Source organism: Amia ocellicauda, chromosome 9 (genome assembly GCF_036373705.1).
Source record: "Amia ocellicauda isolate fAmiCal2 chromosome 9, fAmiCal2.hap1, whole genome shotgun sequence".
NCBI classification, from domain to species: Eukaryota; Metazoa; Chordata; class Actinopteri; order Amiiformes; family Amiidae; genus Amia; species Amia ocellicauda.
This window is the reverse complement of record NC_089858.1, coordinates 7,714,883-7,736,357: the sequence shown is the minus strand read 5'-3', so window position 1 is coordinate 7,736,357 and position 21,475 is coordinate 7,714,883. Positions and strand designations below refer to the sequence as shown.

Sequence of the window (21,475 nt, the reverse complement as noted above, 5' to 3'; positions counted from 1 at the left end):
AGGTGTCTCCAGAATTGTATTTAAGCTATATATTCAGTGTGTGTACTTTAATTATTCTGACACCATTTAAATCGAGGGGTCGAGATTCCGAGACGAAGTAAACTAAGAGTTTGGCTTCATTCATTCTTCAGAAACAGGAGCAGAAGGAGCGGATCCCCCTCCTTGTGATCGCCATCCCTGTGGCCTGCGGCTGTGTGCTCCTGGTGATCATCGGCCTGATATTCATGGTGCTCACGGCCCGTAAGAAGCGCCAGTCGGAGGGAACCTACAGCCCGAGCCAGCAGGAGGTGGCCGGAGCCCGCCTGGAAATGGACAGTGTCCTCAAAGTGCCTCCAGAAGAGCGGCTCATTTGATTGGCAGCCGCCCCGCAGGCTGGACGCTTCTCTGGGCAGCTTTGCTTCGCTGCCAGCCCCGACAGACATGATCTTGGTGAAGGTTTTTGAAAGCACTGGGAGCAGTTGACCTCCTGCCAGGTGCACACTGTTGACTTCTGTATGTCTTATACACTGAATTGATTCCACTAAAGTGGGGAAACATTCCCTCTTTACTTGTACTATAGTGTAATTATTCGCCGACCAAAAGGTAAATCCTTAAGGTGGATTAGGAGCACGCCGCTGGTATTGTAGCTGGTTTGTTAGCTGGTTTGACAGGCACCTGTTGCATCTGTTCTAAGGCCTACGACTGCAACCTTGATTGAAGACGTCGGCAGCACAGGGAGAACTATAACTGCCAGCTATGTAATACTGTCAGTCTTACAAAATGAAATGATTCCACAAAAATGGATTACACTGTGTTCAGGACAAAGCCTTCTGCATACACAGAAATAATCCTCAGCCCACGGCTGTAGATAAGTTTATACTAGTTCCCTTATTCCGACATCTCAACTTTCAGATTTTTTTTTTTTTTGCAAGAGTTACCTGTCAAAGACACGACGCACTACTACAATATATGTATTTTCTTTGTTTTGTGATCTGTGATACCTAAATTATTTTCTGAATGTCATAACTGTGCTTACATTGTGTTAATGACTGTTTTCTTATGTGTGTTAAGAAGATAAAGAGAAAAACAATGCGTCTAAAATGTAGTTGTAAGAATAAGGTGTAAGTGACTAACATCTCCTTTTTGGATGAAGAACAAAATGCACTGGAAAAAGGCAGTGTTGTTTTTGATGACTACTTTTGAAATTCAAGCCACTACTGTATTTAAGAGCTGATTTTATGTCTTTATAAAAATGGTGCTGAAATTCTCCAAAGAAACACATCGGAGCAAAACATTGCCTTCAAAAAGCAGCTTCTGTCCACAGCCAACATAGAAGCAAACATGGGTCAATGTTTGGAGAAGAACTTTCAAGGAACTGCATATCATAGTACATACAGTACATGGAGAGTTACATACGTGTGGCACTGATTTTGGTTTTGATAAGGGGAAAGCAATTAGCATGTAGCATGTGTATGTTGAGAACTGGACTTAAAAAAAAAATAAATAAAAAAAAATAAAATAAAAAAGACCGCTTTCCTCATCTCAAAACATTGCTATTTCATTGTATGTATGCTGGTGAGGAATATTTGATGTAAACTGCAAGACTTATGTTCTTATATTCTTAAAGTTGTAAATTATTCTAGTCAGTTGGCTTAGCCCTCCCAAATAACATGATATTTAAGCCTGGTGGGCATAAAGTTAAAGTCCACCAAGCCTTTCTGATAGAACACAGTAACTTTGGGAAAGTATTGATGCTGGGTGTTCGTTGACACGTGATCCTTTCTTTATTGTACACAATGGTGGCCACTTATGCAGGGGTACAGGGGCAACCTTATTGAAATACAACTACAAAATGATCATCAATATGAACTACTGAAAATTTATTAACTTAAAGGTGAATTATGGACAAAGAAAAACAACAGATTTTAAAATGGATGCACTGGTCTCATGCACTGAGCTATCCCCATTGAAACGGGATGTGATGAGCTTGATTGGAGAGTGAAACCACACTGCAGATGATATCAATTGACTCTGGGAGTTAATGTGATTTAAAAACAGACACAGATTCACTACTTAGGTTGTACGAGGGAACGCCTTAAGTAGATACCACCGAAACGCTCAACAAGGCGGAAATTTCAATGAGAAAAGGTTTTAGGAAACACATGCTTAAATGTCTTGGATTTATTTTTGAGAGGGTGAATAATTGTTCGTGTGAATAAACAGGTTATGATTATTTTTCTTTGTTTAGAAGTATTTCAGTAAAAGTATCCACATGGAGTTGTGGACTTCTGACCATCTGTACGCATGGTCCAGCTGAACATTGTGCGTATTTGTTTTATCATTTTCATTAATGGAATTCATTTGGAAGTTTAACATGACTCTATGGTACACTAGGAATGTACCAAGGCAAAGATGTCTGGAGATCCTTCATTATTACAGTGTTTTGTTAAAAAAAAAAAAGTAAATCAAAAAGGTCTACAGTATTAACCTAGGCTTTGGTTTACACAGAAAGTGTACATGTACTCAAGGTAAAAGGAAGTAAGGCACATGTCTTTTCAGTTAATGTTTTTAATAGGATGACAAGAATTTGATCCAAATCACACTGATGGTCCAGTGAGGCAGGTTTGCTCTGAAATGCAAAAGACAATAGTCTTCATTTTCTACTGATGGGAGTTTGACCAACTGATAAACCTGTACAGTGCGGTCTCATCCTCAAAGTGGAAAATCAGACCGATGATGTAGAACTCATAGACATAAATCTGGGATATTTCCACTTTAATATGTAATATTGCAGGAAGACCAAAAGGAGCTTTTCCTAATTGTGCCTTGCTAATATTTGCCTACATTTTCACTGCCATTGTGTTTTTGACACATTTCATTTTCTGTTACTTCAAAAATCCTAACGTTCATTTCTCCTCCTTGAGTTGTTCAGATACCAACAGTGTTTGAATAAAGCAATACGAGCAACTATAAACTTCAGATGAATTACATTTAATTGTTCTACATTTGATTTGTACTTGTTCCTCAAAGACAATAGAACTCATGAACATATCTGAGAATTATGACATTTAAAGAATGCTGCAAAAATGCAGAAAGAGGTTTTTGTTTTAATGCACAGCAGTGTACAGAGTGTGCCAGGCAAATACTTATCACTGCTTTACTAAGCAAAAACAATAAAACTGCACTATCGGTAATAATGGGGGAAAAAGTAAATTGTGTTTTATCTATATTTCAACATCAAAGCAAATATTTAAAAGTTGGATAATGAATAGAACTTCTTAACCTCCAAAAGGTTACTTCTGAATCTTGCCACTATTTTCTGCGTTAAGAGTTATCTTTTATTGTTGCTTCTTCACAATTATTTTGTTATTATTTGCAATTTTTGAAAGCCATTCAGTGAACATTTCAATCTCCTAGATGCGAAACTACCTTGGAGCTAGTTAACAGAACAGAGGTTAATTACTATTCCGCAGACATTTACCACACTCCCAATGATTCTTCACTGAGTGCTGTATGAGATATTCTAATCTCTAAACATGCTTTCAGTCAGATCACATTTTGCAGTTATCAACAAAGACATTATCCTCTTGGATTATATTCCATGATTCCTGACATCGTTAAGGATACTGGACAGCATACATACCAGATTCAAACCATTGTAATTCTTCATATTCACGTTGTTCATTCTCTACATTCTTGATATGTTTTCCTTTCAGAGAGTCAGAGATAAATACTACAGAAATATTGCAATATATGCCCTAGAAATCTGTCAGCAGTATCACAGAGGCTTAGCTTCATATTATTTCATTAAAGCACAACATGTTTTTTATGGCACATTTTTTAAATTCAGTTGCGCACAGAAATAGAGATATTTTGTAATAAAAAAACAACTTCACACCTTTAGAAATGGATTTGTGCCCAGTGTAATTATTGTGCTGAGTGATCTCATGTACGCTGAATTAGTCCACTTATTTAAAAAAACCTCTAGGTTTAAAGAAGCTATTATGGGGCATATAATTCAAAAATGCCAGAATGATCTATTTTGCGATGGACTCATCTGCCACAATTAATGAGGGGACAAACTATGAATTTAATGATCTTTCTTCTGCAACCGTTTTTACACGTACTACCTACTACACGACTTTCTAATAATTGGTGTACAAAACACACTTATTAACGGAAATATGACATTCAAGGTTAATCAACGGAAAAAAATTATAATAAAGAAAACACCATACTTTTTGGTTGCAATTTATTCATAACTGTGAAATAATATTAACCTGACAAAGATGGGGCTAGAACGACAGAAAAAAACATAGGTCAAAATGTATTATTTTGTACTTTTCAACAGCACAAAGGTGTACAGCAATGTGTATCATGGAATCTATTAATCTGGTCTATAAATTGCATTCCTTTTATAAATAGTTCAGAAAACTGACTTTTCCATCAGTCTGGCAGTTCGGCTGAAATAAAGGTGGAGATGAGGGAGAACAAGAAAGAAATGGAGTGTCTTCTCAAGAAAGTAGAAAATAGGTGACAAAGGAAACAATAAATCCTCAAAAGCATGTCAGAGTAACTGAATTGAATAATACAAAAACACTAGCATTTCAAATGAATGCATGGGAAACAATTACATGGAGTAATGAATTAATTGGAAGTGAAGAACAATGACAGGGTAGATGGTAAAATTTTGCTATTTAATACTGCGATATTAAAAACAAATACAAGAAAATCAAATAAAATCAAATAAAAAACAAAAACCAACATCAAACAAACAAAAACAGGAAATCTTTCCTTGTGCTAAATGGCATTAAAGTGAAAAAAAGAAAATGATAGAAAAAGTTATATTTCACAGTTTTACAGGACACAGCCTGGGAACACAATTATATGAAATGATAGTTGACGCAATCTCAAGTATTGCAATTAACACTATCTACATACAGAACCCAAGGACGTATTGTCGGCATGATATATATACCAAAGACCTTGAGTAACTGAATGGTTTCCTTTATGATAAGGCAACATTTTATTTAAACTTTCACTCGGTGTATCATTGTTTTGCTATAGTGTTTTCTTTTCTCATTATCAAGGGACAAATTCAGTGTTCCTTTTACGTCGACTGGCAAACACTCAAATATGATGTGCAGATGTCAGATATAAAAACTTACTGTTTTATCAAATAAAAACACATCAATACAAAGTTCATGGGCTGCTTATGCTTATATCCATTCAATAAATTGTCTTAGTAGGCATGTGCAGGCTGGCAAAACAAGCTTTCTTCTATTAAAAACAAACCCAAATAACGTACGCCTGTTTCTGTGAGGCTATTGCATTGACACTGAGACTGCGCTGTGCTGTGAAATGAAGAGTCAGCACAGATATAAGACTGATCAACTCGAAATTCACATTTTTGCCTCGGTTTATTGTTTCTGTTTTGTCGTTAAGGCTACTTGAACGTTTCTGTCCTGCCATCAAAAAAATAAAGACAACACTTGTTTAGATCCAAAGCTTTTTACATTTTACGTTTTTATTGAAACAAAGACAAACAGATGCTGCTCCTTGAAGATATCAGAGAAAACACTGTTGGTTGAAATGGGAGCTGTTTGCCTTTGTCTCAATAAATATGATGTCAACCAGAAGAAAAAATGCATTGTGACTCCTCTGTGTTGTCTTAAAGATGCACCTCTGCCCCACTCCTTTGATATGCTTCTTTACTTTGACAATTATCATGGAGGTATCTACTGCCGTTTCATTTTAAACAAACATGCAAATCTATCTCGAATCCACAGACTATATTAAAGGACTGTCTCCTCGGTTTTCACCATTTTAAACCAGCAAATAATGTAAATGCTTCCGATCCAATGCTAACATGGCTGAGACCATCATTATTATTCACCAGAAATAATTCACCTCTTTTTGGTACAATTAAAACTCTAAACTAAACTTCAGTGTATTAAAAACAATGTTAACATTCAAAAATAGACTAAGGTTGTTCTTGGAGTTCCTTCGCCTGTTAAATGAACTACTCCTAAACTGCACAGGATTTCACCGCCTTTAATAAAAGTTGACCTGGCAGCTTCTGTTTCTTATTCTCTCTTGGTAGAAGCGCTAAATCCGGCCCTCCTTTAGCATATAGTCACCTGCTCCATCCCTGTTGTTGTGCTGTAGCTTTAGTATGACCTAATCTGGGAGGTTTTATCATGTGACACCATGGCTTTAAAGACTGATCCAGCAGCAATCTGAAACTCTCTCAGAGAGAACATTACATTTATTAGCATTATCAAGTTTATAGTTTTCAGATTTTATTTATTTATTGAAAAACATTTTTATTTATTAAAATTACCAGTTAATATAGTGATAATAATGAAGAAGCCCAACAACAGCCTCAATGTTTATGCTGAACTGTGAAACTGCAGCGCCAGATGTACATATGTGAATATATGTATATATATTATGTCACACCATTACGAGACCTACACTCTTATGAGCCCCTTATAATACCCAAAACCCCAACTACAGAAAAAAAACCACAATGCGAGGCTTCATCCAACCTGCCAACCGAACTAATCCAATAAGAACAAACACATTTCAGGTTTACAGTTCACACACCTGTGTGTTTGCTAACTGGATCTGTCTTTATCTATTCAGCAGACATTCAGACCACTCCTCCACATGAAAGTTCTCCTGGAGATGAATCTGCCATTCCAGCAGAGTCTGGGACAATCCTGAAGATTTCACGTTAACTGCAGGCCACAATTCGAATACAAGCCCAGGAAATAATGAGCTGCTGCAACAGTATTTGTCAGGAAAGCCAGGAAGAAGCAGTCTACAAAGTGCAGGGGGGCAGGGGTTGGCACAAGTGGCAGGAGAGAGGGAGGCAGGGAGGGAGAGAGAGAGAGAGAGATAGAGAGAGATGGAGCAGGTTTAGCTGGTATTATTAACGCACAACCGCGTCTGGGAACAAATAATTACTCCTCAGCACAGTTTGAAGGAACACAACACCGTGTGCACATGGAGCTCAGTGACAGCTGCTTTAGTGTACAGAGATGCTCTGCGGACCACACAGACATTTTGCAGTGATGGTAGCTGTGACATCACTCACACCTCTCCGCGTACCATACAGCCCACAGGCTACATGAGAAGAAGCTGTACAGTCAGTACACCCAAAACACAAGAACAACAGGGAATCGGAAAACAAACATGCGAAACAGACACGTAATTAAATGGGATTTTGTTGTTGTTGTTAGCCATTGAGCAAGCCATAAAACCTATAAACACTCTCCCAGCATCCTTGGGCTGACTCAAATAGGAAACCTAAACAAGCCATTGGATCCGTAGTGTAAACCTCTTGCCTCAGCAATGTTCCTTAAAGCTTTCCATAAAATCAGTTTTTGCGTGAGTCCAGAAGAGTGAAGTAAAGCTACCGCGTCTGTGTCCAAGGATAAATAAAATCACGGGCCTCCAGTGCAGAGATGGAGGAACTGAAAATGCGTGGAAGACCACTTTTAGGAAAATAAAACACCTGCAATGGTAAAGTGAAGTCTGAGTCAATCAATTCACAGAAGAACTCTGAGACACAGCAAACATACTGAAGTGTAGTACTATTCCTCAATAACACGGATACGTCTCAGTAAAATGCCTCATGGTATTTCCTCAGCGTATCATGTAGTAATGGGAACATATCTAATTAAAGTGTGTGACAACTTTTGATTGTCTTAAAACACAAGTTAACATGATGGAACTATGTTTCTAGTTTTTCATTCTACTCTAATAAGGCCAGAATTAATGAAATAACTTATTGTACATTTAAATATCGTAAGAATTATGTTACAAACAAGATTTATTTTTTGTATACAGAAACAGAAATTCTTTCTTCCTTTTGGTATGATAAGGAATATACAACAAACAAACTGAAACAGCTATTTCATATTTTTTGACACACTTTTCGGTTTTAAATGCATGGGTGAAGGATGAATTAGTGTTTATGCGTCAAAAGGGACACTGCATTTGCATAATGAAAAAATATCAATGAAATAATTGCAGGTTCTCCCTAGTTAATACACCTGAAAGGGCACTTGCTTTTGTCAACACGTTTGGTCAAATCATTTCCGAGACAGAAATGAAAATAAAACTTGAGTTGATAGTTGGATCAAGTAAGCAAATCTGGGAAAAAAGTAATAAAGATGAACTCTTGTCAAGAAAACGATCACGGTTTTGTTTCAAATGCTTTTAAAGAAATCTAACAAAGACTATGCTTTTGTACAGCATAAAGTTGTATGCTATAAGCAGAATGATTGAATGCAGACTGAATTCTACAAAAGCAAAATACAGTTGTAGAGAAGGCAGTAAACTAGCTGACCTACTAGTGAGCTTGGCATCATCACTATTGAGCTCTATTTAGAGGTACCGCTTATACATGAAACTGAAGCATGGTGACCGGCATCCGTCTTGAAACACGGGCCACTTCTACAACACCGATTTCAGCAGAAGCAAAACAAGAAAAGGCATCAAAAACTGAACTGACTTCTGCAGAATACTGTGAAAATCCATTAAGTGGGCAATATATCGTGTGTGGTGTACTGAAGCAGGACGGGTCAGTTTTGTTCCAGGTGCAAAGATAAAGTGGCTTGAAATTACAAATACAGAAGCAGAACATTTAGCGTCTGCACTACTGGGACATCAGCAGAGGCACGGGTGACAAAATCTCCAACCTGGAGCTGTTTTGTCAGTGCGGTGCCAGTTAAAATTCATTTCTCATCACCAGAATGGTCTCACCAGTACCCCTTCCATTGTATCGATGAATGAAAAAGAAAAAAAACGACAAAAAAACTCTCCCAGTGCAGAACAATATCATTGAAATCCAAAGTCACATGAAATCAATCAACGCAGGTGCAGGCCATGGCAAGCCTAAGTATCTACAAGCTACTCAAAGGTCTCCCATCGTTTCCGGAGATGATCTACTCTGCCCTGCGAGGGAAGCCCAACTTCCTTCTTTGTTACGTTCAACAGATCTTCAAAGGGATCCTGATGCTCCTCGGGAGGTTTGAGTGGGTAATCATGCGTCTCTTCACCCCCGTGGGTGGGCTTTGGCAAGACCACAGGCGGCTCCAAAGGGATCCTGCCCTGTCTGGAGTCAAGGAGGTTGGTGGCGGCGGCGGCACTACTGCTACTCAGGGGGCCCGCCTGCTGGAAGGCAGGTTTTGCCGGGCTTTGGCTCTGGTGGATAAAGCCTTGTCCTAAAGAAGGAGGCTGAGCGAAGACAGCCGTTAGAGGTGAGCCGGTGTAGTGAGGTTTAGGAGGGGTTTGGAAATATCCGGTGCTAGGAGGTATATAGGTTGAGCTGAAGGGATTACTTACAGGAGTCACGTAATGGGGGCCCGGGGGACCCGTGGCGGGGTAGTGCAGAGTCTGGGTGAACGGATTGAGAGATACCTGTGAAAACTGTGCCATCGGGGTCACAGAATGGGGATATGCCTGCTGCTGAGGGAAGGGAGGCGGTGGGGGGTTAAACTCCGCCCCCACAGAGGTAAACATAGCGGGGCTGGACGCCACAGTTGGCACGGGCGCTGCCGCAACGGCGGGACTGTTGATCTGGGTGCTGCTCTGAACGCTGACTACCGTGCTCAGCGGATCTAACAGACTTAAGAGGTCCAGACCGCCGCTCTCAGAACTCATTTTAATCGGCTTGAGGATATCGGGGCCGGAGTGGTGTGAGGGCAGGGGGGACACATTCAAAGCCTGCCTGAACTCCTGTCCGCCAGCTGTGGCACCAAAGCTCTCCTGCTGGAAAACGAAGTCAGACGAGACCCTCCCGGTGTCCCCTGGTGTCTTCCCCGCTCTGGGGAGGGGGACGGGCGGGGGCAGCACCTTGCCCAGCTCAGGGGTTTTCCGGCCCTGCGGGCGAGGGATGGTGATGTTGCTCTGGCTCCCGGAAACGGACTCGGCCTTGTCGAAGGGGGCCGGGCCGCTCTCTCTGCTCGGTGGGCGCGGGGACTCGGACAGCTCGGCCTGCGGGACCGCTGGGGGCCTCTCGGAGCTCAGGGAGGGTTTGGTGGGGATGGCCATGTCGTCTTGGCCTGTGCTCCACAGCTTGTTGTACGGGTTGGAGTGCTTCAGTCCGGGCAATGTCCGGGTGCGATCGGCCGAGTTGAGATCCATACGCTGCGGAAGAACAAGGCAAAAAATTGCATGGTGAAAAGAGCAAACAGATTTGATTTTCAAGAAACATACAATATTAATTCAATTTTATCTCATGGCGTTTTAATTCAAAAGAAACCGTGAGCTCAGTGGTAAAAACATCATGCCATGGGGAAAGCAATAAGAGCCCACATTCTGGGTCTTTCACTCTCTCTCTCACCTGGTAGCCAAACTTGATCTGCTCCCCCTCATCATCCTTGGGAGTCCGGAGGTCCTCGAGGCTCTTGGCCTGGCTAAGGGGCTGGTCCTCGGAGTCCATGTCCAGAGTACTGAAGATATCGTCCAGGAGGTTGATCTCTGTGATCTTCTCTGAGGCCACTGGACTGGGGGGCGCAGTGTGGCCCAGGACCCTCTGTGACTCTTGGGGCTCCTCCCCTTCTGTGATGTCGGCCTCTTTGAGTGTCTTATAGGGCTGGGGCCTGACCAACACAGGGGAGGACATTCAACAACTGGTGCAGCATAAACCATGAGGCATTTAACAGCATGGTAGCACATACATACATACATGTTAAAGAGATACATAGCATTGTTTTTAAAGCATGCAAAGCATAACAGGACACTACATAGAAGCTTCTGTGCTTTCACATTATAGTGTCAATTGTACCCTTATGTCAAGCTGTGTTTTATCATCTGATGCTTTTCAGTGGAGTTGATTGTTGAGTTAAACACCAGCATCACTACTTCTGAATACTAACATGCAAAATACGAGTGAGAATGTATGTGACTTCATGTGAACTGTCAAACGGACATATTTCTTACATTTTTCTTTGCTATGTAAAGGGGATAACAGTCAGATTATATTTTTGTTCGACCAAGAGTGAATCGATAGTTGTAGGTAGTTGCTCAATATCTGGGGCTGTTCAATGTTTCAAACACTGTGCAGATTCACCAAACCCCCAAACCTTCACTAAAACTGGCCAGTGCGTGGCGTTACGCTGTTGAAGCAGCAAAACAAATGAAAATCACAACAACAACATGGGGCTACAGCAGAGCCTGGCCTTTAGCAGGGGTTTCTGCGGGACGGACTCACCCGGAAGGAAGTGCGGAGCGAATTAGAAAGCAATGTGCAACATTTTGTCAACCAGCAGGCGGTAAAGGACTCAAGAGCAACACATCGACAACAAAAGAGTGAATCTTAAAGGAGAGACCATTCAAAGGGAGCAGAGAAGAGAAAGTTTTCAGAGAAGCCAGAGACAGACTCGTCTTCATGCTGAAATTCGTCTCCCGAGGAGTCCTCTGAAAGGAAGACAGTGTAGTGCCTGGTGGGCTTTACAACACTAAAGGAGACAGGAAGAGAAAAATAAAAGGCTCAATCACAGTGACAGGGAGAGGTACCCCTCATGCAAACCCCCCCTGAGGATTGGAAGTCATTTTTGCTCGGTGAACCCCATACAGGCACTGCCTCAGCCACAAACCATTACAGAATATATAATTTTACCTTGGAAACACTACGCATGCTTTAACTCACATGTGAAGTGTATTACCTGGGCATAATTTAGATGACAAAAGTTTCAATAACCATTGCCATCCATGATGAGAACAATCGAGATGGAGAGGGAGCAGCAGCTTGTAAACTTTACTATAATGTTCATAAGCGATGTTAATATGGCCTATTTTCTTCGCTGATTGATCAATTTAATTGAATTACATGTTAAGGTATTTTGTCTCATACTGCCTTGATTCTATAAGGAGAGGATTCCCTTTATCTCAATCTTGAACCTGTTTCTATATTCGTATAGATTAAAAAAAAAAAAAAAACACAGGGATGTGATTCGAAATGCAAGATTTAGATTGGATCATCTGAACGAATTTGATTAAAATATTTTCTGCAATCTGTCCTATAAAAACGTTTTGGAATATGCATGATATACAAAAAGAGTTTATTTCAGTTAACAGAAGCTGAAGAACAATGTTGAACCAGGTAAGAATGCAGAATTTTGATTGATAATATTTACCAAGGATTATTTGACAAACCTGTATTTAGTACCAAAGCTAGATTTTAGCTTCCTCTGAAGGCTGAACATGAAATTGCGTTGTCTCTGTTATTTATCACCATTCAGATTCACTGTTCACATTAATTCCTGAGGAATTCCTAATTAATATCATATTTAGTATTTTTTTTAAGCAGAGACGGGCCCACATCATAGAGAAAAATTCAGCATAGAAAAAATACACTAATTGAAATGTAGTATTTACCCATTTTCTACTTCACAGTTCAATGTTTAAAAAAAATTGAAAATAAAAAGACAAGTTATATAAAAGTACAGATTTTTGGGGGGATAGAAGCAAGAAAATAAGTCCAATTTAGTGTGTTAAATTACATTTATAGTCAGATAAGATATTGCAAATATTCACATTAAAACTATTGATCTTGATAGTATTTATGTTGACCAAACTGTGGTCTTCCTGGACTTAGTCCTTCTGGTTGTTAGATTCGGGAGAAAATAACCTGCAGTAAAAACCTAACCTTCATTAGGTTTGAGTTATGGGTTACTGACAGAGAAATCTGCATTCACTGATAATAATTTGCCGTGGTTCCGTAACTGCTGGCATTTTTAATCTTCTGGTGTGTATAATAAAGAAAGTACAAACAAAAAAACAATGAACAAAACAAAACAAAATCAACAAAACAAACAAACAAACACAAAGCCAGACCCAGTCCCTCTGCCCCTCCCCCATCATCTCCACACGAGTGCACTGACTCCTACCAACATATCCCTGGGCTGAGATACAATGCCGATGACTTGCCACTCTTTCTAATGTTTAGTTTAACATGCCCTTGGTTTGCGATAACATGTGACAGCCCTGACAGCCGTGGCTGTTCCTTGTTAAGTATCATGTCAAAAACACAGCGCCGCAAAACCAGGATGCGCTTCATGGCGCTGTGTATGGTATGATAGTGCCAGCTTATGTTTTAATGAGGAAGATCTGTGTCTTGAGTGCTTTCTTTAGTGTCAGAAATCACGGACAAATCAGTAACACATCACAGTGGCCAGAAATGAAATGTTGACAAATGCAGATATTTCACATTTAATTGACACTTAGGCATGAAAATTATTCTGCAAAGGATTCTGGGAAGACAATAAGAGAAGGAGCTTATTTGTGAGGACTGCAAATTATAGGAATAAAAAAAACAAGATATTGTTAAAATAAATATAAGTATTAATTTGTGGCGTATTCTATTTATTTTCTCTTGTTGAGAGGAAAATCATGGCACATCATGAATACAAAGATATTTTTAAACAGCTGTCAGCTTAGTTGGCATATTCTGTTTCACAATATTTGCATCATTATGTTTTTATTTGGAGATCCCGTATTTTAGTTTTCATTTCCCTTCACAAAATTTCATTAGCTCATCTTTGAACAAGAAAAGACAAAAGAACAGGCCAATCTAAATAAAAACTATACATCAAGGGAGGTGCTTGGGGGCTGCTTATTGGACATCTGGTATACCATGAACTGCAAAGTTGTTGCTTTTTTATTTTCACATATACATATATGATGCAGCTCCATAGAAACCAAGTAGAGGTTCACTACCTACAGGATAAAAAAGCATGTATTAGTATGTTTTGTATGTGTCACATTAAATATTAAAAACAATCAGAGCTTCAGCTTTATTTTTACTGCTCAGTTTCTAATAGGCTCCTAAAAGAAATGCCAGTGATTGTTTCATACAAACACACACACAAACAAATAAAATAGAGTGGAATTAATGAGAAACCATTCTGTTTAGAAAAACTGATTAATTTAGATTTTATGGCACTAGGGGTTACATTTTAAACATAACTTTGAGAAATGGCTAATTATTTGACATTGCATTGCTACAGAATAATAAAATGCGTCGTTTAATTTTGTATATCTAGGATCAAAAAGCCTTTGCCTTGAGAGTTCATAAAGAATACATTTTCACATTCGAGTCAAACTACCTGAGGTCAGATAAATAAAAACAAAAGGTCACAGATCCATCTTGGTTGAATAGTCAGGAGAGGCGTGTTATTTATTATGAACCTCAACCTGGAACAACTGTTTTGGTCTGAATATACATAATGTCTCTGGGTGTACAGTACTCTGAGCATTGGCCCCGTCAGGATTTGCAATGCCTCGGTCAAGTCTACCTGGAGCCGTCATTAATCCCGGCTAAAGACACTTGACTCGTTCAACAGGATACACCTTTCAAATATAGCGTTATTGCCACTGAGACCCAGGAGCCTCGACGCCCATTCCTGCATATGTTCCAGAGCTGTGGTGGTCACTGTCACTAACACAGCTGGAAGTAGGAAAGATGCTAAAAGTGCTCCAACACCCACCAATTAATGTGTGCGTCTAATTCTGCACCTGTGCTTGGAGTCTTATTATGAAATCCACTGTAGACCAGCTCTGTGGCATTGTATCCAGGAATCAATATCAATATTCAAAAATCTATCACCATTTTGCAATATTTCAACACAAAAACTTAATTATGTTTGAACTTTTGCTAAAATATAGCTATATCTATATAGCTACACATAAATGTAGCTACATCTATATATAGATGAAGTCTGTGATTTTTAATCCACAATACTGGAACTTCACACCTTCAGTCACTTCAACAATGAAAATATCTCTATATATAGCAAGGAGAACAATCATACAAAATTACATCAATTTCTCTGTTTCAGAAGGACTGATATTCTAAAAGAAACAAAGGACTCTCACTGTTTGACGAGGAATGTTTTTGTGCAAAGTTGCCTTGTTTCTGCAGAAGAGTGAATCACTGCATTGTGCATTAAGAGAATTAGGATGTAGCTTTAGTAACAAGTTAGATTTTTCAAACTTTTAATAAACTTGTTCTATAACATCTATAATCCTAAATAACTTTGACTTCTATGATGTACATGCTTTCGACAAAGTGCTTGACCGACAAACCCTTTAAATGTAGTTGTTCATACAATTTTAATAAACACTCAAACTGACGAATGCAGTTTTATTTCAAATTTCAACTTTTACTGTTTTATATCAATTTGATCTAGTTCTCTGCCTTTCATGTGCCTCAAACAAAACAGAGTGCACTGACTTGGTGCCCAAGGATACCATGCAATGTTCCCTGTTTTCCACAAGGGGTAGGTAAAGATCTATACTTGAATTCAGCAAGCCCCCCAGAGAAAAGGGAGACTGAGAAGTATGCTTTGTGTTAATAACAGTCATGATTTGCGAGTCAGCTGTTAATTCAGAAAATAAGCAAAATCAACTTGGTTCTTGTTCATTTTGAGTTTCAAGACATTTTCTAGCAACTTCCTGTCTGAACCCACATCCCACGGTTGCCTGCAAGACTGAGAGATGGTGCAGCTCTCAAACCACTGTTGCAATAATCCAAGACAGCGTGAAGGGGTCCGGCACAGGGTTTACAGACAGTCCCTGCTTTAGCTGGGATTTCGTTTTGCCGGCACCAACAAGAATGTTCTGTATCATTTGACAGCTGCTTGAGTAAGCTTTGTGCATAAATGCCTATGTAACAGTTTGCTAAAGCCATTGCAAAAGAATAAAAAGCTGAGCTTCAAAAATGAATTCCAGGGCAGCCAGTGCTGTGCTTATTTATTTCAATTCAGAACAAAGCTGTGCTTTTTTTCATTTTGATGGCTGTTTCCCTTGTCTGGGCTTTGTCTTCTGCATAATTTGAATATATATATATATGTAAGATAAATTTGCCCTTATAAATCTAATAGTTGCGGGTCAACCTACCATATAATTATATATCTGGTTGTTAGGCTGCTTCTTGGATGCTAAATTGGCACAGCAGGTGTAAATTTCGAAGTACAGAAATGACTCAATTGCAAATTGTTTGAATGGTGATAGCCCCGTACCCTTTCTAGCTCCAGTCCTCCCACTTCAAGTTTATAGAAAATCAACAATTTCCTCATCAAAAATAAGGAAATTATAATAAAATCTCTCCTGCTTTATGGAGACACTCGAAAATCATATATTTTACTTACAAGCTGAGAAGGAATCAATTTCATGTGAACAAGATCATTAATTTTTGACATTCTGTCCAGTAATTAATGAGAATTGCATCTGAAATATTGTGTATGCATGTGTAAATCTATTTATCCCCCATCCATCCTTCTTTCAATTTCTCTCTCTGATAAGCCATGAAAACGAAAAAAAAAATCTGTTACTGATAATGTTAAACCCGTTATTTACATTCAAATACATGAAATAAAAGGATTATGTTATTATGGAATTATGAATGTTGCACTTAAATAATCATACTAACTGCTTAACAATAAAACGTATGTACTGAACTATTGGCTCTTCAAATAAAATAATAATAAAAAATGTATAATATAAAATAGATACAGTTTAAATTTAAGATCTAATACAAAAGTGTACCAAAGTTTTATGGTTTGAAACTTTCAGTTCTGATTTCAAACGAATTATTCACCTTTTGGAAGAAAACTGTTAGAAAGAAATACGACATTACAGCAAAATTGAGTTTGACAACTTTGTACAGTATCTAAGACTTTCTCTCCCTCACAGCAGAATCGTGTGTGAGGGAACTTACAAATGCATCAGTAAAAGTGTATATTTAATTAAGCCTCTTTACTGCAGTCATTGCATACTGTTGGCCACATGTTTTTCACCAAACAAAAAAACATTCCTCTGTGAATAACTATCTACATACAGTACTCTACCTCCTCAACATGATTTCTATAATAGAGGCCTCTCAGATTGTCCCTTCAGAACAACTGATTCTATTTAAAGTACAGGTCCACAATCCCTTATCCAAAACCCTTGGGGCCAGATGTGTTTTTTGGATTTCAGAAAGGTAGTACAGTATATGTAGTGTATATTATGGTAACACAACAGCACAGTCTCTGGTATGCAAGCCCTCTATGCAACCATTAATATTTTTTGCAGCAAATGTTCAATTAAACTTCAAACATATACACTCAACTAAAGGATTATTAGGAACACCATACTAATACTGTGTTTGACCCCCTTTCGCCTTCAGAACTGCCTTAATTCTACGTGGCATTGATTCAACAAGGTGCTGAAAGCATTCTTTAGAAATGTTGGCCCATATTGATAGGATAGCATCTTGCAGTTGATGGAGATTTGTGGGATGCACATCCAGGGCACGAAGCTCCCGTTCCACCACATCCCAGAGATGCTCTATTGGGTTGAGATCTGGTGACTGTGGGGGCCAGTTTAGTACAGTGAACTCATTGTCATGTTCAAGAAACCAATTTGAAATGATTCGACCTTTGTGACATGGTGCATTATCCTGCTGGAAGTGGCCATCAGAGGATGGGTACATGGTGGTCATAAAGGGATGGACATGGTCAGAAACAATGCTCAGGTAGGCCGTGGCATTTAAACGATGCCCAATTGGCACTAAGGGGCCTAAAGTGTGCCAAGAAAACATCCCCCACACCATTACACCACCACCACCAGCCTGCACAGTGGTAACAAGGCATGATGGATCCATGTTCTCATTCTGTTTACGCCAAATTCTGACTCTACCATCTGAATGTCTCAACACAAATCGAGACTCATCAGACCAGGCAACATTTTTCCAGTCTTCAACTGTCCAATTTTGGTGAGCTTGTGCAAATTGTAGCCTCTTTTCCCTATTTGTAGTGGAGATGAGTGGTACCCGGTGGGGTCTTCTGCTGTTGTAGCCCATCCGCCTCAAGGTCGTACGTGTTGTGGCTTCACAAATGCTTTGCTGCATACCTCGGTTGTAATGAGTGGTTATTTCAGTCAAAGTTGCTCTTCTATCAGCTTGAATCAGTCGGCCCATTCTCCTCTGACCTCTAGCATCAACAAGGCATTTTCGCCCACAGGACTGCCGCATACTGGATGTTTTTCCCTTTTCACACCATTCTTTGTAAACCCTAGAAATGGTTGTGCGTGAAAATCCCAGTAACTGAGCAGATTGTGAAATACTCAGACCGGCCCCCTGGCACCAACAACCATGCCACGCTCAAAATTGCTTAAATCACCTTTCTTTCCCATTCAGACATTCAGTTTGGAGTTCAGGAGATTGTCTTGACCAGGACCACACCCCTAAATGCATTGAAGCAACTGCCATGTGATTGGTTGGTTAGATAATTGCATTCATGAGAAATTGAACAGGTGTTCCTAATAATCCTTTAGGTGAGTGTACATTAAATTAAACAAAAAAAGCAAACAATATCGGAGGAGTGAGAGACGGCAATCATACAAGGTGTTAGATGCGTAAAACTATATTCTATTGTTATATATAATGTGCCACCCCGTGGGGAGTCGTTCAGGACAGCAGATATATACTGGAGAAGCGTCTCACCCTTTTACTGATGCAAACATGACACACCCCCCCCGAACTCAGACGGGTCGATACACCTGGGGCTCATCAGCCGGCCGTATATAAGAGGAACACACACAGTGGCTCAGGGCTCGGCACCTACAGGGAGGGCCAGGAGGGTGAGGGCAAGCTTTTGAGTGACAGGAATACTATTGAGAGTTTTGGCAACTGATTGAATACTGCCCCTGCTTTGGCACTGAGAAACCGATTTCAATAATGTCTACACCGGATACGACTAAAGCCCTGGAGAGATCTCTAATAAGACATATCAGGGAACCAAGTAAGGCCCGAAAGCAGCTAGGGAATTAAGAAGAATAGGGTTAGTAAGCGCCCTCACCTGGGCTAGGGGTTATTTTCCTTTTTTAATCCCCTGAAGATATCTGGGGCACCTGGTTTCCTTACAGAAGAGCTGTGTCTCTGTCTTTCAGCCCAGTTTGCCCCACACACCCGTCCCATACCCTGCACGGCCTCACAATTTAAACCCTGAAAATGAGGGTGAAAACTGTACATTTCCAAAATCCCTGGGAATATCATCATTAACTCCTTAGCAACACATTGATATTATTACTGTTATGATGACGATATTTATAACACTCTAGGCCAGAGCGGTTAAAATATCATAAAAACAATTTACACTTTTTTATTTTTTCCCCAAGTTGTCTGAAAAGGAAGTTACAGTATGTGATCTTTGAAAATAAGAATCAAAACCTCTCAGCTGGGAATGCCACATCAAACACTGATGTCAGATAAACAGGCTGAGATTTGTTAATGACTCAGATTCAGAGAGATGGGAGAGCGAGCACGGTTCCTGTTTTGCATTTCATACCTTCAACGAGGAACGAGGAATACGTTTGATTTTCAGGGCTACTCCTCAGAAAAGAAGGTCCCTTTCGCATCTTGCAATCTCTGACTCAGACAAGTGATCTGACGAAACGTATATAGTCTGTGGTCGAGCTGTACCATTCCCTCCAATGGGCCAAATTGGGTCACCAAGTGATAATGCCCCATCTTCACCTCCAACTACTGACACCAGATTTGTAGAAAATGTCCCTGCAAGGCGCTTCTCTGGATGCTGTTGTACACGTGTAGTTGCTGGTGGCAATTGTTCACACCAAGATTGTTTTGGCATGCAGTTTTCGGTAACGCAAGCTTATGCCCCAGATTGCAGGCCTGTGAACTGAAAGGCCAGTTTAAATAACACATGGCTTAAAAATACATATTCATCGGACAGGCAAGGCCATGCAATGGATGATTATTGGCAATGCAATGAGGCCTGCGTCATCCCGAGGCGAGGAAACGCCCCGCACAGCTCTTCAGTGCACAGCCACGAGGTGTTGCACTGAGTTATGCTGCATCGATACAGTACTTCAGTGGATCAGGCGCTTAATCCGTGTTCCCATGACACCCTGGCACATCGAGGAATGCTGAAGATTGGACGGGGAGCGTGTCAGGTGGAACATCAATAATTGGACGCCAGTCCTCTTTACTGACAAGCCCAGATTGTCTTGATTATTCCGACAGGCAGGCCAGGGTCTGGAGACAATGTGGTGAACGTTTCCCTGCCATGTTGCACAGTGATCAGGACCAAATTCTTGGCACATGTGCCGATGGCCCAAAGGTTTGTAAAATAAACAAACTTAATATTAATATATGGCCCAAAGGTTTGTAAAATGAATATATATATATATATATATATATATATTAAAGCATGAAAGCTTTAAAGCAGCATGAAAGCTATTGCAGCTAGTAATACACATGATTGAATCTGATGTGCAATTTATTATCCTTCTTGTGTATTTAAAATGTATTTCTGTCAAAAAAAAAACATGAAATGTATAACAGCCCACCAAATCAAATGTTATGCTACTATGTAACAAAGGAATATTTAAAGGAATGCAAACAGAAATACTGACTTTAATATATAGTGTAATAAAAGCATTCAACTTTGTATCAAAAGAAAAATACTAAACAACAACAACAACAACAACAACAACAACAAAGAAAACACATTACAAAAATCCAAAAGCCTAACTTGGAAAAGAAAACAAGTGGAAATCTTACTGTTCAGGGCTGGACACTGAAGTTCTTCTACCTTCAACTGCCATGTTACTCTTGGGTCTCTTCGCAACCAAGGGCCGGGGAGGACGGGCCTGAGCAGAACAACAACAAAAACAACTTTTAGGCCAAAAAAACAGATGCTGTTTGTGTTTTGATGTCTGAATATAAAAATGTGAGAGAGGGGTGTCACATTCGATGTTACAGATACAGGAAACCGAAGTATCCACCCTTGTGTATACGCTATGCCCAGCAAGAGATACGCAGGCCGCAATCACAACCTCTCATAACGTAAATACATCTATATGACACTAATGTAATACATTAAATATAGTGTATACTTTTGTTTTTACAACCTGATTTTGAAAAGCACACACCGATGAAAGTATTCCTCGCACTCTGAGTTAGTGCTCTGTTTGTCCTTTTTTGGCTTCAAACAACAGGCAAAGGTTTTGCTGCGCTGTGACGGAAACTGGAGCAGGAGTTGCCAGCACCTGTCCTGAGAAACTGTGCCCTGTGTTTTGAGGGTATCCATTTTGGCTGGTTGCAGTCTCCCTCAAACCCACTCTCAACAAAACAGCTTAAGCAGACCTGGTCAATTGTAGGCACTTGCTATGGTGAACATAAATGTACTGTGTATATGCAATAACCCTTCTAGATCATGATAAATAATTGCAGATGTAGTCTGTATGATTACCAGCCGTATCCCCAAAGTGCAAGGTATTCTGGGAGAATCATCAACCTACAGTGCTTATCTCTCCACGACCACATTGAACAACAGGATTTTCTTCAGAAAAAGCAAATACAAAATACACAAACATGAAATAGTGTAAGTGTTACCCAGCCTGTTAGTCAACTGTCACATTCAGGCAATTTAAAACTGTATTTCAGTATGTATAAATGACAACAAAACAACAACGA

The 21,475-nt window shown here is 39.8% G+C and overlaps 2 protein-coding genes across 5 annotated transcripts in view; one reads left to right on the top strand and one right to left on the bottom strand.

Annotated features, from left to right (window-relative positions):
- crb2a (crumbs cell polarity complex component 2a) overlaps window positions 1–2,969 on the top strand; it is a 38,581-nt gene extending 35,612 nt beyond the window's left edge. Inside the window, exon 13 of the mRNA XM_066712920.1 lies at window positions 132–2,969. Within this exon, the coding sequence (XP_066569017.1) occupies window positions 132–353 (222 nt within the window). The 3' untranslated portion in view covers window positions 354–2,969. The remainder of the gene's footprint in view (window positions 1–131) is intronic.
- Window positions 2,970–4,214: 1,245 nt separating this feature from the next.
- The window catches only part of dennd1a (DENN/MADD domain containing 1A), a 218,943-nt gene continuing 201,682 nt past the window's right edge, over window positions 4,215–21,475 (bottom strand). For 2 of the 4 annotated variants that reach the window (XM_066712922.1, XM_066712923.1), the window contains 4 exons: window positions 20,561–20,649; window positions 11,325–11,453; window positions 10,337–10,595; window positions 4,215–10,140 (listed from right to left, as the gene is read on the bottom strand). In XM_066712922.1, coding sequence (XP_066569019.1) covers window positions 8,902–10,140; window positions 10,337–10,595; window positions 11,325–11,453; window positions 20,561–20,649 — 1,716 coding nt within the window. In that variant the 3' untranslated portion in view covers window positions 4,215–8,901. The remainder of the gene's footprint in view (window positions 10,141–10,336; window positions 10,596–11,324; window positions 11,454–20,560; window positions 20,650–21,475) is intronic. The other 2 variants (XM_066712924.1, XM_066712925.1) reach the window with 1 other exon arrangement.